Source organism: Molossus molossus, unplaced genomic scaffold (assembly GCF_014108415.1).
Source record: "Molossus molossus isolate mMolMol1 unplaced genomic scaffold, mMolMol1.p scaffold_m16_p_2, whole genome shotgun sequence".
In the NCBI taxonomy this organism is placed as follows: domain Eukaryota; kingdom Metazoa; phylum Chordata; class Mammalia; order Chiroptera; family Molossidae; genus Molossus; species Molossus molossus.
This window is the reverse complement of record NW_023425355.1, coordinates 252,080-269,960: the sequence shown is the minus strand read 5'-3', so window position 1 is coordinate 269,960 and position 17,881 is coordinate 252,080. Positions and strand designations below refer to the sequence as shown.

The 17,881-nt window shown below is 36.1% G+C and overlaps 1 protein-coding gene across 2 annotated transcripts in view; it reads right to left on the bottom strand.

Annotated features, from left to right (window-relative positions):
* ABCB7 (ATP binding cassette subfamily B member 7) overlaps window positions 1-17,881 on the bottom strand; it is a 64,415-nt gene that overhangs the window by 20,926 nt on the left and 25,608 nt on the right. For both annotated transcript variants that reach the window (XM_036271104.1, XM_036271105.1), the window contains exons 4-10: window positions 5,773-5,905; window positions 4,607-4,875; window positions 3,440-3,528; window positions 3,260-3,347; window positions 2,316-2,490; window positions 840-997; window positions 108-271 (exon numbers count right to left, since the gene is read on the bottom strand). In XM_036271104.1, coding sequence (XP_036126997.1) covers window positions 108-271; window positions 840-997; window positions 2,316-2,490; window positions 3,260-3,347; window positions 3,440-3,528; window positions 4,607-4,875; window positions 5,773-5,905 — 1,076 coding nt within the window. The remainder of the gene's footprint in view (window positions 1-107; window positions 272-839; window positions 998-2,315; window positions 2,491-3,259; window positions 3,348-3,439; window positions 3,529-4,606; window positions 4,876-5,772; window positions 5,906-17,881) is intronic.

The window sequence follows — 17,881 nt, the reverse complement described above, 5'->3', positions numbered from 1 at the left end:
CCTTGTTTTAAACCACAGTAATCATTCTATTTTGATAAAGAAAAAAATATTACATTGGGAATCATTAATCAATGATACAGAATTTTATAAATAACTAAATTACCCACCCTGACCCACTACCTCCTACAATGGCCACTTTCTTTCCTGCAGGAACTTCAAAAGATATTCCACTAAGAACTTTCTGCCCCTCAATGTATTCAAAATGCACATTATCAAAGGCCACCGTAGCTGTCTGTGGTGTGATCTGAAGGGGAGATGCCATCACTTTGTCCTAGCAGAGAAGAGAAAAAAACAGCCACTTTACATACTGCCTAGAGTAAAACTATGCAGATAATTTTCTAATTCACAGAAAGAAAAAGGAAAATAATGGGAAGAAGGTTTATAAGTAGGGTTAGATCACTGCCAAGCATGCTTTTAAAGATTTATTTTTTCACTTTTCACTGCTAAGGTAAAATATCCTAGATACTTTAATTTTTCAGTAATTTGGGGGGAGAGGTAGAGGGATGCTGGACAGGGAAGTAAGGAAGTCAAGGCTGTGACAAGAGGCAATTACACACTGTATATCATTATTATCAAAAGTAAATCAAGTTTAAGTACAAATAATTCAGGTTAACAAAATTTAGCTTGTAGGCATAATATTCTTTGCTAACATTGTAAGGTTTCTAAACATGGAAGTAAAAGCTATGACGAGACTTCTTAATACACATGATAGTCTCAATTTCTGCAAAAAAAAAATTGGTTTCCTAACATGGTCATGTAAAAATATTCTCCTAGAATAATACTATTAATGGTGCTAAATAAATTACTTAATTTAGAAAGGTGCTAAATAAATTACTTACTTTAATTCGGGTGTCTACCTTGAGTAGCGTAAACAAGGTGTTCATATCTATGAGTGCTTGTCTGGTTTCTCTATATACAGTTCCCAGAAAGTTCAGAGGTAATGAAAGCTGAAAAAGCAGTCCATTCACCATTACTAGATCTCCAACGGTAAGGGTACCTTAATATGCAGTTGGCAGAAGAAAAAAAGGATATTTTAGATGTTATGAACTATTCCAGTTGAGAGTAGTTTAGTCTATTACACTCTGGAATACAGTTCAAAACGTACAAAATCAAATAAAAATGTACAAAATCAGCAACTCTTAGGCCTACTTAAATTTCAAAGCATTTTTTAAAAAATTAAATTTATTGCGCTGACATTAGTTAATAATATTATGTAGGTTTCAAGTGTACATTTCTATGGTATATCATCTGTATATTGAATTGTGTGCCCAACGCCCAAAGTCAAATCTTCTTCTGACACCAAAAATTTGACTACCATTACCCTTTAATCCATAATTTAGGAATATAGGGCACTTGACTATGCTAAGTACAATAGGAAAAGTCCACCCACACACTATGCATAATACACACACAACATGGTTTAAGAGAGGATAGAAACAGAAGGTTAAAAACTTCTCCTTAAGCTAGTTTCTTTGTAATATAAAAAAGAAATTTAAAAAAGTATATATTAAAAGATTAGAGCAAATGCGAGTCATGATTGAAAATGATAAACCATGCCCTGGCCAGTTTGGCTCAGCAGTTAGAGCGTCGGCCTGCAGTCTGGAGAGACCCAGGTTCCGTTCCCGCTAAGGGCATGTACCTCGGTTGCAGTTTGTCCCTGGCCCTGGTTGGGTCGTGTGGGTGGCAACCACTCGATGTGTCCCTTTCACGTCAATGTTTCTCTCTCTCTCTCCTTCCCACTCTATCTGAACAAAATATCGAAAAATGTCCTCGGGTGAGGATAAAAAAAAGAAAAAAAAAGAAAATGATAAACCATGTATTAAGGTCACAGTGAATAAATGTATCCTAACGAAATGGCATGTAATAAAAAGGAGGTACAGACATTATTTATTTTTGGAATGTTTTGCAAATGAAAAACTATTAGAAAACTAAAGAAAAGACTGCTTGAGTTTTTAGTCCTTTGGACTAAACAATGCTTTTCAGGTCAGTAAGAGAAATTAGAAATATTAGGTGCTAAAAAATGTTATTCCTGAAACAATCAGATTGTAGCCCCACAAAATGTATAAACAGTAATCCCAATCAATAAGAGAGCCAGTGCTAAAATTGTAGTGTTAAACCAATAGATGTAAAAAAACAACTACATTACCATACAATCAAGAAAACAAATTGATACAAAAAGGAAAGTACTCCAAGGATGTTAAAGCACTATTGACTATGCTTTATAATTAAGACTAATATACACACTAATTTCATTAATCTTTATTTATAAAGGTTATGTAAAACATCCATAAATGTTAAAACCACACATCCATTACCTGCCACAATTCCCTGACTGGCAAGCACCATTATAGCTGTTAAACCAACACTGAAAATAGCACTTTGACCAAAGTTCAGCATAGCCAGAGTAGAGGTACTTTTCAATGAAGCAGTCTCATATGTCTTCAAAAATCCATCATATCTTTGTGCTTCATAGTTTTCATTATTAAAATACTACAAAATATACAAAAAAAGTATACTACATACAAGTATAATTAGAATTTATTCTCTTAAGTGATTACTATCCCTTTATCAGACTTCATATAGAAAAATTTTATAGTGCATATTCCATTTAAAGACTGACTTTCAATACACTGGACTATGGGTACTCTTGCAGTTTTCTACAAATAACTGTACTTAAAAGTCCATAAAATTCATTCCATAAATACTTACTGAATGCCTACTTAATAAGCCTTTATCTTAAAAAGCTATCAATGGCACTTCCTTCACAAACCTTCCCCATATCCCCTGGAACTCTGAACTGACAGTTGTCATTGCCTCCACACAAAAATGATATGAATCTTTTTTTTTTATCATCCTGCCCCAACACAGGGCTTAGTATAATGCTTTGCACATAAGAGGCATTCAATAATATTTGCTAAATGGAAAAATGAACAAATAAGTGAAAGAAGGTAATATGTTAGGCACTCTGAAAGATAGAAAGCCAAGAATTTACATGCTCAACTGATTAGCCTAGTGTTCATTCTGAGTCAAAATGCTAACCACGCTTTTATCACTTTCTGATGATGTCACAAAAACACCTGAGGTGGAAATAAAGGACAATTTCTAAATAAAAGAAAAATAATAAAGTACTATTCTTCTATCACACCTTCAGATACTATCTGAATCTGAAGCTCTAACTTATAGTACCTATTAAATTAAATGGCAGAACCAATGTTAGCACAGTTTGAAAGGCTGAGGAAAGTGTAATTAAATGTTGTACCTTCACAGTTTCATAATTCAGCAGCGAGTCTATGGCAGCGTTACCTGCATCATTATCCGCTTTGTTCATTTCTATTCTAAATCTAGTTCTGCAAGAGAAAGATTTATACAGGCATGAAATGTTTGTTAAAGAAGCATAACTAATTTCTGAACCTTGACCAGCCTCTGGGGAATATCTTACCTCCACCGTGTGATGGCAACTGTGAATGCTGTGTATGCGCCAAGTGTCCCAAGAGTCACCAGTGCAAACTGGGCACCGCATCTGTAATACTGAAGAAGGCAAAAGAAAAGAGAAATAGACATTGTTATTGTCATATAGTTTATAATATACAATAGTAAATCTCAGTCAAAAGATTTTTAAAAAATATGTTGGTGAATAAATGAATAATTATTTGGGGAAGAATTAAAATACTTTAGAAAATCTACTTTAAGCCTGGCTGGTGTGGCTCAGTTGCCAGTTTGATTCCCGGTCAGGGCACATGCTCAGGTTGTGGGCCCAATTCCCAGTGGGGGGCATGCAAAAGGTGCAATCAATGTTCCCTCTCATCGATGTTTCTATCTTTCTGTCTCTCTCCCTTCCTCTCTCTCTAAAAGCAATAAAGGAAAAAAACCTAAAAAAAAAGAAAAGAAAATCTACTTTAAGTAACAAGGGAAGAAAGCCGAAATGCACTTGCCACACTGATGCTACTGTCAAATGTTGATGATAATAGTGCAAAGAGCCATAAGAGGAACAAAATAAATAAATAAAACACACACACACACACACACACACACACATTTTAATTAAAATATATGAAATTGTCTAAAATGAATGAAGAGGAAACCCAGATAATTTGAGCATAACAGTCTCAAGTTCTATACAAAAAACTCTGCTAACGCCCAGACAGTGTGGGTCAGTGGTTGAGCATCGACCCATGCACCAAGGGTGGCCAGTTCGATCCCCGGAGAGGGCACATGCTGGGGTTGTGGGCCTGATCCCCAGTGGGGGGCATGCAGGAGGTGGCCGATCGATGTTTCTTTCTCCCATTGATGTTTCTATCTCTCTCTCCCTTCCTTTCTCTCTAAAAATAAAATTAATAAAAACGTATTTAAAAAAATATTTGCTAACAAAAATTACAAGTACTAGCTAAATGACTTATTGTTTAGAACTGAACAGCTCTTTAAAATAACATAATAAAGATTTTGGATAGTCCCTTGAAGCTTGTAGTAAATAATCAAGTGAAGTACAACTGCATAATCCTTTGGCACCATGAATTGTGCTTTCAAACCATGGACATACAATAGTTTCAAGTGCTAAATAACTCCTAATGAGAATGTAAAAGCTTGTTATGAAAACTGTTTTACTTACCAAAACACCACTGACAAGGGTGACTTCAAACATAATGGGAAGAAGATTAAATACTAAAGCACTCAGAACAAAACTGATACCCCTTGTCCCTCTGTCAATAGCCTTCGATAAAGCTCCTGTCTGTCTGCTGAGGTGGAAAGCCAGATCCAGGTTGTGAAGATGGAGAAAGACATTTTTGGCTATTCTTCGTATTGAATTTTGGGCTACTTTGCCAAATACTGCATTTCGAACTTCATTAAAAAAGGCAGCTCCAGCTCTTGATACACCATCTAACAATACATTCAAAAGAAAAAAATGAGGTGGAAAAACATTCGAATCATAGAAGTGTAAAAATGATAAAGGATCAGAAAGTGTACGATGAATGAATATGTCATTGAATACTTATACACTAAAAGAAACCTGGAAAGCATCTAGCTTAGTGAGTACCAATCTTTCCACCACCAGGGATCCCTTTCATTGTTATTTCCCCTATAGGTTCCAGGTGTTGAAATATTTTTCCCAACTAGATACTTTTAATACACAACAGTCCATATGGCCTTATTGTGCATAAATACACAATGTCTGTTGAGTTTTTTTAAATCAAATTCAATTCCCCCAAACAACAAATGATAAAATTGAGATCCTGAAAAATCAAGTGCATTGACTAAAGCATGGCCCCATTCAAGTCTCCTGAGTCTCATAAAGTGTCCTTTCTAATGCATGGGGACACAAAGCATCATATTCTCTTCTTTACAAATTGTGGATTTATGTCATGTTTATTGGATATAATTTAATAAGGCATTAATACACATTAACTGATTAATTAATCATTATTTACCTATTTCCTATTTAACACCTAATAAAAACAACATCAAGAAAATAACTTGCATTACTGAAAAGGCATCTTATAAGAAGCCTAACTATTAGAAGTGGTTGCTATAAATTCAATGTCTTATTTCATGTTGTTGTTTTCTAGAACCTGGAGAATGAGACTATTATTAACAGAATTTCTGGGAAATATATCATACAAATAATTTTTAAAACCACATATCAAAATAAATCTCATAAAACAATAAATATCCAAAATGCTAAACTGTGTTTATAGTGAAAAGGTCATCTGTTCAAATATGATTAAATCCTTTTGAAGAAAGTCAACACCTGTAGACAGATTAAAGAATCACACATACAGCCAATCAGAACTGCCGTTGCCATGGTTGCAACTGTATTTGGTGCATCAGTCAGGTTCAGCATGTCTCCCGACATCTGGTTGAGGCTGTCTACGGCATATTTAAACATGAAGGGAACCATAATATTCATGGCCTAAAAACATAAAAGCGGCAATTACCCATCATATGCAAAATATTTATTTATAAAAGTATAAATATTTACCTTAAATTAATACTTATGGGAATGTTTAGATATTAACCATTTCTGGTACTGGAATTATTTTCCCAGTTTATAAAGATAAAATCTTTGGCATTAGGAGAACTGTCATTTCAGGATTCCTACCTCACACTGACCGCCATGTTAACATTCACTTACAAGCTATGTGCGTTAGTCATATGCCTCCATGAAATCATCCCTGATCATCCATTCAAAACAGCTCTCTCCATTATCTGATATTCTACAGAGCTCATGGCACTTATGGCAATCTGCCTTATAGTTATTTGTGCATACATTTTTCTTTTCTACTACATTCTTGATAGTCTGTATCATATTCCTCTTTCTGTCCTACCCATGTTGAATACAATGCTTTTTATATAATAGGTATTCGATAAATGCATATAAATTTATTCACTCGCCAAAATAATGGTAAAACTGAGATTACATAGCAAAAGGGATCTCAAAAGCAAATGAATTACCACTAGCCGAGGCTGATTCACCATTGGAAAAACAAATAGCACTGTTAGATCTATTTGCCCCAAAAAGATTCCTTTGTTCCAATACTATACAAAATAAAATCCACTGAATAACAAAGTAAGTTTCCAAAATTAATTTAGGAACAAAATGGGACCAGAGGCATAGATACATGGAATAGACTGACAGCTGTCAGAGGGAAGGTGGATGAAAGAAGGTGAAGAGATTAGCCAAAGAACATATATGCATAGCTCATGGACACAGACAACAGTGTGGTGAAGGCCAGAGGGAAGGGGGTCAGGGGATAGGTAGAAGGGGGAAAATGGGGTGTGTGTGTGTGGGGGGGCACATCTGTGATAGTGTCAACAATCTTAAATTCTTTCATTTAAGACATACTCTTCCATAATTTTGAGTTTGGTTTCTAGAGACTTTTGATTTTCTTTTAGTGTGTCTGTCTGCACATTTGAAGCAGTGAACTCTTTTCTTGTTTAGATAAGATTTTGCTATCAACAATTTTGAACATTTGTTGATACGTAGGGTACTTGCTTTTATTTACTAGTGGATGGTATTATGGTGCAAGCTTTTAAAAGAATGTTTTTATTGACTTTTAGAGAGAGGGAGGGAGAAAGAAACATAGATGAGAGAGAAACATCACTCAGCTGCCTCCTGCATGCCCTGTACTTGGGATGGAGCCCACAACCCAGGCATGTGCCCTGACTGGGAATCAAACCAGTGACCTCTTGGTGCATGGCATGACACTCAACCAACTAAGCCACACCTGCTGTGCATAGTGCAAGTTTTTATTTTCTCTTACAGGCACTATTTTTGCTTCTGGGATCGAGGTGAAACAGTGTCACTAAGATAATGAATATGCCACGTACCTACTGGGATTGTGGTGTCCCTTCTGTGACTGGCTTGCTTTCGTTACAGGACACTATACCTGTGTTGTGGAAATGTTGCAAGTCCCCAGTGCTACTTTCTTTTACTAGTGTTGTCGGCCCTACTATGTGTTTGAAGGTGTCTCCACTGCCTCTACTAGACTCTGTCAGGATGGGTGAGGAAAGAAAGGCAAGTTTGTGCTGCTTAGGTTCTGCCACTCTGCCAACAAGAGAATTGGGCACCAACTGTGCTGTCTGTGACTAAAAGATCTCCTTCGTGGGCTCTACTGCGATGGGTGTAGCTAGGTAGGCAAATTTGCTTTCTGCAGTTCCACTGCCCGTCACCCAACCTCACCAACAATGACCTTGGGCAACCACTAGGCTGTCCTTGACTTCTTGGTGGGGGGGGGGGTCACTACTGCTGCTCCTCTTATGCTTCAGGCTATAGTAGCTGCCACTACTTGACTTCAAGACTTACCATAAAACTACACTAATTAAGGCAGTGTGATAAGGGCAAAGGAATAGACAAATACATTAATGGAACAGAATAGAGTCCAGAAATAGACAAATATACACAAAAACCGTTAACTGATCTTTGGCAATAAAGCAAAGGCAGCCCAGTGGGAAAATTTCAAACAATGGTTCTCGAACAAATGAAAAAAAAGAAAGATTCTAGACAGTGATCTTATACCTTTTCTAAAAATTAACTCCAAATGGATCACAAACCTAAATGTAAAGCACAAATCTATAAAAATTCTAAAAGATAACATAAAAGAAAATCTAGGTGACCTTTTGTTTGGCAATGACTTTAGATGCAACACTCAAGGCACAATCCACAAAACATTGATAAATGGGACTTCATCAAAATTTAAAATATGTTTTCATTGATTTTTTAGAGAGAGGGGAAGGGAGAGAGAGATAGAAAACATTGATGTGAGAGAGATACATCGATCAGCTGCTGCCTACACACCCTACACTGGGGATCGAGCCGGGCGGACTTCATCAAAATTTAAAATTTCTGTTCTGTGAAAGATACTGCTAAGAGAAGGAAAATATAGCCACAAATTGAGTAAAATATTTTCAAAACATCTGATAAAGGATTGGTATCCAAAATGTAATACAAAGAACTCCTACAATTCAACAACAGAAAATGAACAACCCAATTAAAAAATGGGTCAAGACCTGCCGCTGGTGTAGCTCAGTGGATTGAATGTTGTCCACGGACTGAGAGGTCCAGTTTGATTCCCGGTCAGGGCACATGCCTGGGTTGTGGGCTCCGTCCCCAATAGGGCACATGCAGGAGGCAGCCGACTGATGTTTCTCTCTCATCAGTGTTTCTATCTCTCTCTCCCTTCTTCTAAGAAATCAATAAAAACATATTAAATAAAAAATGGGTGAAAGACCTGACACACATCTTCCTAAAGAATATATATAGCCCTGGCTGGTTTGGCTCAGCGGTTAGAATGTCAGCCCATGGACCAAAAGGCCACAGGTTTGATTTCAGGTCAAGGGCGTGTACCTGAGATGCAGGTTTGATTCCTGGTCAGGGTCGTGCAGGAGGCAGCCAATCAATGTGTCTCTCTCACATCGATGTTTCTCTCTCTGTGTCTCTCTCCTTCCCTCCCTTCCACTCTAAAAATCAATGGAAAAATATCCTCGGGTGAGGATTAACCAAAATAAAAAATTTAAAAATATATACAGATGGCCAAAAAGCATAAGAAAAGTTATAGGCCACAGTAAGAAATTTCAAATTAGAACAAAAATGAGATAACATTACACACCTATTAGAATGGCTAAAGTCCAGAACACTGATACCACCCAATGCTGACAAGGATGTAGAGCAACAGGAACTCTCATTCATTGCTGGAGGTAATGCAACATGGTACAGTCACTGTGGAAGACAGTATGGCAGTTTCTCACAAAACTAACCATAGTCTTACCATACAGTCTAGCAATTGTACTCCTTGGTAATTTTTGTATTGAAAATTTGTATCACACAAAAACCTGAACAAAATGTTTACTGCAGTTTATTTATAATTGCCCATATCCAGAAGCAACCAAGATGTCTTTTAAAAGGTGAGTGGATAAACACATCATGGTACATCCATACAATGGAATATTTTCAGCAATAAAAAGAAACAAACTCTCAAGTCACAAAAAGACACGAATGATTCTGAAATGCATATTGCTAAGTGAAATCAGCCAATCTGAAAGGGCTATATATTTTATATGATTCCAATTATAGGACAGTCTGAAAAAGGTATAATGTCAGAGACTTTAAAATTATCACTGGTATTCAGGGACATGGGAGGAGAAAAAAAAGATGAATAGGTAGAACACATGGAATTCTTAGGGCAGTGAAAATTATTCTGTACAATACTTTTATGGTGGATACATAATATTACACATTTCCACAAACCTATATAAACTGTAACAGAAACAGTGAATCCTAATGTAAACTATGAACTTAGTTAATAAAAATAGTGTATTTTTTAAATCACTGGTATATACTACACTAATGAAAATATTAGTAACACAGGAAACTGAATGTTTTTTTAGTAGGAAGAATATATGGAAATTTTTGTACTTAGTGCTTAATTTTCCTATAAACCTAAGGTCTAGTATTTTAATTTTAAAAAGCATCCAGGGTATAAATCATACTTATCAACTTAAAGGATTCAGGTAGCATTGTCCATGTTAAAAAGTATTTTTCATAACATTTTAAAGAACCACAGTTAAGCAAGTACATGAATCATTTGAAGTTACTAATGTCAAGTTCGTAGTTACTGAAAGACTCTAGCTCTTGCATGAAGCGTTTCCCAAATGCCTGACTGTTAGGCTTCCCATACAGTTTCTTTTGTGACTTCCTTTGGGTATTTTTAATATATTAAAAATATATCATTACTTATATATTTTTTAATCCTTCAATATACTATAATTCCAGAAGAGCAAAGACCACATTTTATTCATTTTCATATTCCCAGATGCAAAGCATAGTACCTTGTATTTACAGTCACTTAACAAACATTTTCTCAACACATATCGCTATGGTATGAATGTTTGTGCCCTGCCCCGAGCCCCATTCAATTCATAGGTTGAATTCTAACCCTCAGGGTGATGGTATTAGGAGGTGGGGCCATTAGGAGGTGATTAGGTCATAACTGCAGAGCCCTTACAAATGGGATTAATTCCCTTATAAAAGAGTCCCCAGAGACCCTTCTTGCCCCTTACATCATGTGAGGTTAGAACAAAAAAAAAGTTGTAGATAAACCACCGAGTTTATGGTATTTTGTTATAGCGGCCAAAATGGACTAAGATACATATATTACCCCTTATTTTATACAATGCATTCTAGGAGGAAAGGGGTATTGATTATATTTTTATAAATCATACCCTCTTCTAAAATTATTTTCTAATTTTAAATATGGTTTAATTTCATTCCCAACAGATTATTCATTGAGAATATCTTTTTGTACTTAATACTTTAACTTAATGTGCCCCCAATTTCTCTGTAAACTAAGTGTTTCCCAAGGTGGTGGTCATTAGAGAATATGAGTAATGAGTAAATTTTTATAATATTAAAATAAACATTTTATGACATCAGATTTCAGAAAATATGTTTTATATTTTTCTTTAAATCTGGGCACAGTTGTACGTAATATACTACGGAAAGGTTGAATTTAAAAAATCCTTAAAAGATCTCAAAATCCCCAGATTAAAGATGATGTGATGCTCCTATAACATATGTGTAGATGGTAAGAAAAGTCATTGCATATTATTTGTAGGAATTTAAGAAATGAAGTCAAACAGCATTTTCTCTCTCTGTCTCTCTCTTGGCAGCAGAACCCTTGAAATATATGTCATACAGAACTCTAATGTATTATAATAGAATTGCTACAACTTGGATAGATTATCAACACATCCTCATGTCTTCCTCTGGGCCACAAGGTCTCTCTACATAATACAGTTCATCTTAAAATTCTTTGCTGGAGACAATGATAGCATTAAGACCCTCAGAATAAAAAGAGCATTAAAAGGCAAATAAGCAAGCAGATGGTATGCTGTAGCCCCATATGTTAAGCATGAAATCCTCCTCCCTTTTCCTTCTCACTTGACATTTCTCACTTTCTGTCTTCCATCTCTCTCATGGATGCCTCAGGCCTTATTATGAAATCACCACCCACTGTTCAGATGGCAGGGTAGCATTCATTTAGAGCTAAGAAGGATCCTGAACCCTGTCCTAAAGTTCTCAGAAGTATGTAGAGTAGATAAAGAAGACCAGAGCATAAAGGAGCACAGACTGGTCCAAAGTGCTCATATGCCAATGCACGTAATCAGGTTCAGGAAAATAAAAAAAGGAAGCCAAGGAATGAAAAAGGATAACCCATCTTTGCACACCAATCATAAATAAGAACTGTGATACTACTCAAAAATAAACAATGAGCAGGTTTTAAGATCAGGGAGAGTGATCACTTTTAAAGTGAAGACAGTACAGAAGATGGAAAAACAATGTTAGGAATGGTTAAATGCTAGTATGCTCTATATTCCTCAAGTTACTATGGTCTAGTTCCTGTCTAGTAAAAAGAAAACTGTTTTTCTCTATGTTCTGAAAGTACTGAACAAGCACACATAATAACATCTGGCAATTTCTTCCTATTCTTGAACCAGAAGGAATCAAACATACGTTTTGAGAATTATTTTTTCTCCTTATTTTTAAATTTTATTTTTCAATTACAGTTTACATTCAATATTATTTTGTATCATTTTCAGGTGTACAGCACAATGTTTTAAACAATCATATATTTACAAAGTGATCCCCCTTGATATTTCCAGTATCCACCTGGCACCAATCATAGTTATTACAATATTATTGACTATGTTCCCTATACTGTACTTTACATCCCTGTGACTGTAACTACCAATTTGTACTTCTTAATTCCTTCACCTTTTCAACCAGTCCTCCAACCACCTTCCACTCTGGCAACCATCAGTCTGTTTGTTCTCTGTATCTATGAGTCTGTTTCTCTTTTGTTTGTTCATTTATTTTGTTCTCTAGATTCCACGTATGAGTGAAATCATATGGTATTTGTCTTTCTCTGACTGACTTATTTCACTGAGCATAACTTCTAGGGAAAACCATGCTGTCACAAATGGTAATATTTCATCCCTTTTTATAGCTGAGTAATATTCCATAGAATATAGCTACCAGAACTTTTTTATCCACTCAACTATTGATGGGTACTTGGGCTGTTTCCATGTCTTGGCTATTGTAAACAAAGCTGCAATAAACATATGGATGTATACTTTCGAATTAGTGTTTTGGGTTTCTTCAAATGTATACTCAGAAGTGGAATCACTGGTTCATAAGGCAGTTCCATTTTTAATTTTTCGAGGAAACTGCATAGTGTTTCCCATTGTGGCTGCACCTGTCTGCATTCCCACCAGCAGTGTATGAGGGTTCCCTTTTTTCCACATCCTGGCCAACACTTGTTCTTTGTTGATCTATTGATGATAGCCATTCTGACACCTGTGAGGTGATACTTCATTGTGGTTTTAATGTGTATTTCTCTAATGATTAGCGATATTGATCATCTTTACATATTGGCTATCTGTATGTCCTCTTAGAAGTGTCTATTCAGATCTTCTGCTCAATTTTTTTAAACATTTTTTTATTTTATTTTATTTTTGTTACAGATGTTTCTCCTTTTTTACCCCATTGACACCCATCTCCCCATCCCCTCCTTGGCAGCAAAATTTTGGACATCATACGCAGCAGAATTTTCACTGATACATCATCTAAGGCAACAGAAACAAAAGAAAAAATGAACACATGGGACTACATCAAACTCAAAAGCTTCTGCACAGCAAAAGATACAACCATCAAAATGGAAAGGCAACCCACTGTATGGGAAAGCATCATAGCCAATGATACATCAGATAAGGGGTTAATTTCTTCTGCTCAATTTTTAGTTGGATTGTTTGATTTTTTTTTTTGTCTTGACTATTACCAGTTATAGATTTTGGATATTAACCCCTTATCAGATATATTGGAGAATACATTCTCCCATTCAGTAGGCTGTCTTTCCATTTTGCTGATTTATTTTGCTGTTCAAATCTTTTTAGTTGGATGTAGTACCATTTATTTTTCTTTCGTTTCCCTTGCCCTAGGAGATATATCAGAAAAAATATTACAAAGAGCAATGTCATGGATTTTACTGTTTTCTTCTAAGTTTTATGGTTTGAATCTTATACATAAGTCTTTAAACCATTTTGAGTTTTTTCTTACATATGAAGTAAGAAAGTGATCCAGTTTTAGTTTTTTGCATGCATCTGTCCTATTTTTCTAGCACTGTTTATTGAATAGACTCTTTTTAGTTCATTGTATGTTTTCGCCTCCTATTTGACATATTAATTGACTATAAAGGTGTGGGTTTATTTCTGGGCTTTCTAGTCTATTTCAATGATCTATGTCTGTTTTTATGCCAGTACCACAGTTTTGATTACTATGGCCTTGTAGGATCATGTGATAGCAGGTAGCATGATTCCTCCAACTTAGTTCTTTCTCAAGATTGCTGTGGCTCTTCGGTGTCTTTGGAGGCTCCGTTTACATCTTTGGATTATTTGTTGTAGTTTTGTGAAATATGCCATTGGTATTTTGACATGAAGTGTATTGAATCTACAGATTAATTTGGTTACTAGGGACATTTTAATGATGCTAATTCTTCCTATCCGTGAGCAGAATATATACTTCCATTCATCTTAATCTTTTTCTATTTTTTCTTCAATGTCTTATAATTTTGAGTACAGGTGTTCCATCTCCTTGGTTAAATTTATTACTAGATTTTTTTTGATGCAATTGTAAATGAGTTTTCTTAATTTCTCTTTCTGATAGTTCATTATTGGTGTATAAACATGCAATCAATTTCTGAATTTTATTTCTATCTTATCTGCTATATTACTAAATTCACTTACCAGTTTCAGTAATTTTTTGGTGGACTCTTTAGGGTTTTCTATATATACTATCATGTCATCTGCACATAGCAATAGTTTTACTTCTTCCTTTCCTATTTGGTTGCCTTTTATTTCTGCTTCTTGTCTGATTGCTGTGGCTACGACTTCCAGTTCTATGTTGAATAAGAGTGGTGACAGTGGACATCCCTGTCTTGTTCCTCATCTTAAGGGAAATGACTTACAGCTTTTCCCTATGTTAGCTGTGGGTTTGTTATATATGGCCTTTATGTTGACAACTTCCTTTTATTTCCACTTGGCTGAGAGTGTTTATCATGAATGGGTTCTAGATTTTATCAAATGTTTGTTCTGCACCTATTAATATGACCATATGATTTTTTTTCTTTCATTTATGTGGTGTATCACATTAAGTGATTTGTGAATACTGTACCTATCTTGCATCCCAGAATTAAATCCCACTTGATCATGGTGTATGAATTTCTTAATGTATTGCTGGATTCGGTTTGCTAATATTTTGTTCAAGGTTTTTGTACCTATGTTCATCTGGGATAGTGGCATGTACTTTTCTTTCTTTGTCATGTCTTTATCTGGTTTTGGAATTAGGATAAAGCTGGCCTCCAAAAAAAGCTTTGGAGTCTTCCCTCTTCTTGAATTTTTGGGCAGAATAGGTATTAATTCTTCTATGAATGTCTGGTAAAATTTGCCTGTGTGTGGACTTTTGTTTGCTGGCAATTTTTTTTTTTTATTACTGTCCTGTGTGCAGGAAGCCACACAACTCAGTCTCTCAGGGATTTTACTATGTTTTCTTCTATAAGTTTTATGGTTTGAGTCTTATGTGAGAGTCTTTAATCCATTTTGAGTTTTTTCTTATGTACGCTCTAAAGCCATACAACTCAGTCTCTCCCTGTATAATTCTAGTTCTCTCCATGCCGTTGTCCCTCCTTGGGAGCCCATGGTGAGTGCTTGTCAGTGAGATTTTGTGTGCTGGCCCTTTAACAGCATGCCTGGGTTCCTTCAGCTTCCTGTCTCAGCCCAGTGGACTGAATCCCGGATGATTTTCACAGCCAGATGTTTTGTGGTGCTCCAAGTTGGGGGACCTCTACAGCCGAAATAGCCCTCTGGATTCTCAACCGCTCCACATGAATCCAGGGGCATTTCACATCTCCGCCCCTCCTACATGTCTAAATGTGGTATCTTCTTTATATTCTCAGCTAGAAAACTTCTGTTCAGCTAGTCTTCAGATGGTTCTCCAGGTAATTTAGTTGTAATTTTGATATAGTCATAGGAGGAGGTGAATGCAACTTTCACCGATTCCATCTTGGATCCCTCTGAGGATTGGTTTTTCTACATTCATTTCTATTTACTTGTAATTAGTTTACGTGAGGTTTGTACACCACTTTACATTCTATATGTACTAAGTATCTGTTGACAGAAAATCAAATATTAGCTTTGTAAAGTATATTTCAGTCCTTAAGGAAATTAAATTGTGTTTCAAGAAAGACTGGAATTCACTCTAAAAATAGTCCATACAAATGTCATTATTTAAGACTTCTCCCTCTGACTAGATAAATTAGTAATGTTCTAACCTGTTCTCTTCAACTCAAAAGTAAGCGCATAAAACAGTCTACCTTTAACTTGTCAGCAAGGTACATACATTCAGCTAATGAAGGAATAAAGGCCAATTTGCTAAATCTGCCTTGCACAAGAGCTTAGAATAAGCTTTACCTTTAAGTACTTTGTGAGTAGAAGACAATTTAGCAACCAGAACTATGCTAAAAAAGGAATATGGCCCTGGCCAGTTTGGCTCAGCGGTTAGAGCGTTGGCCTGCGGTCCGGAGAGACTCGGGTTCAGTTCCCGCTAAGGGCATGTACCTCGGTTTGTCCCTAGCCTTGGTTGGGTTGTGCGGGTGGCAGCCACTCGATGTGTCCCTTTCACAGTGATGTTTCTCTCTCTCTCTCTTCCTCTCTCTCCCTCCCGCTCTATCTGAACAAAAAAATGAAAAAAAAAATGTCCTTGGGTGAGGATAAAAAAAAATGAATATGAGTTTTAAAAATCTCAACATTTGACTTGTAATGTTATTCTCTCTCTTCAGCTTAAAGAAATAAAGTATAAATTCTTGGTCTGTTGTTCAGCATCTTGATTTAAGTCCTTTCCCAGAGAAGGGTCTATTCCATTGAGAGAGCACGCAACAGAATCCATAGATGAGAAAGGAGACTACAAAAAAGAAGTCTAACTAAATTATTTTGGTTTTACTCTTACCTTTCCAATCACTCTTTCCATGCATCCACTACTATTTACTTTAGTTTCCTATAGGAACATATTTATCACAGGTTCTGTCTGTAGTTGTCTTCTATTTCTGTTCCTTTTCCTTGGTGAATTCATTAATTTGCATTATTTCAACTGCTGCCTCTTAATCTCTCTAACCCTGGGCTCCTTCAGCTTGTCTTGCATTTTGTATTAACAGCTGATCATCTCTATGTTCCACTAGTACCTCAAACTTAACATGCACAAAATTTTAATCATCTTCCCAAAGATCTCCCGACATACTACATACTTCTATTATAAAGGCATTACCATTCTCTAATTCTTAAAACATGTTTTATTTATTTTTTATTTTTTTATCCTCACCTGAGGACATTTTTCGATATTTTGTTCAGATAGAGTGGGAGGGAGGGAGGGAGGGAGGGAGGGAGGGAGAGAGAGAGAGAGAGAGAGAGAGAGAGAGAAACATCAACGTGAAAGGGACACATCGAGTGGTTGCCACCCACACGACCCAACCAGGGCCGGGGACAAACTGCAACCGAGGTACATGCCCTTAGCAGGAACCGAACCCGGGTCTCTCCAGACTGCAGGCCGACACTCTAACCGCTGAGCCAAACCAACCAGGGCCATTCTCTAATTCTTGACAAAATCTTTGAATCCTATTCCTCTTTTTTATCTGTTGCTAAGTCTTACTGATTCTATCTCCCTTACCTCATAATACCTCTGGCATCTTTTCCCTCCATATTACCATTTATACCACTATTCCAGTACAAACTATTACTTCTCATCTAGACTGTTAAATTAGTATCATAACTGGTTGGTAAATATTTGCTGAATGATTTAGAATCTATGGCCATATAAAGAGTTTCCCAGACAAGAAAAAGTTAAAGGAGTTCATCACCATCAAACCATTATTATATGAAATGATGAAGGGTCTTTTTGAAGAAAAAGATAAATTATATGAACAAACAAAATGGCAATGAATACATAGCTATCGACAATGGAATCTACAAACAAAATGAACAGGCAGAACAGAAACATTCTCATAGATACAGAGAACACTTTGTTGGCTGCCAGATGGGAGGGGGGTTGGGGGAATGGGTGAAAAAGGTGAAGAGATTAAGAAGTACAAATTCATTGCTAGACTGACAAACCTCAAAGGGAAAGGGGTTGGGGGGTGGGAAGAAATAAACCAAAGAACTTATATGCATAACCAATGGACATAGACAATAGTGTGGGAAAAGGCGGGGGGGGGGGTCAATGGGGGGGAAATGAGGAACATCTGTAATACATTCAACAATAAAGATTAAAAAAAAATATTTGCTGAAT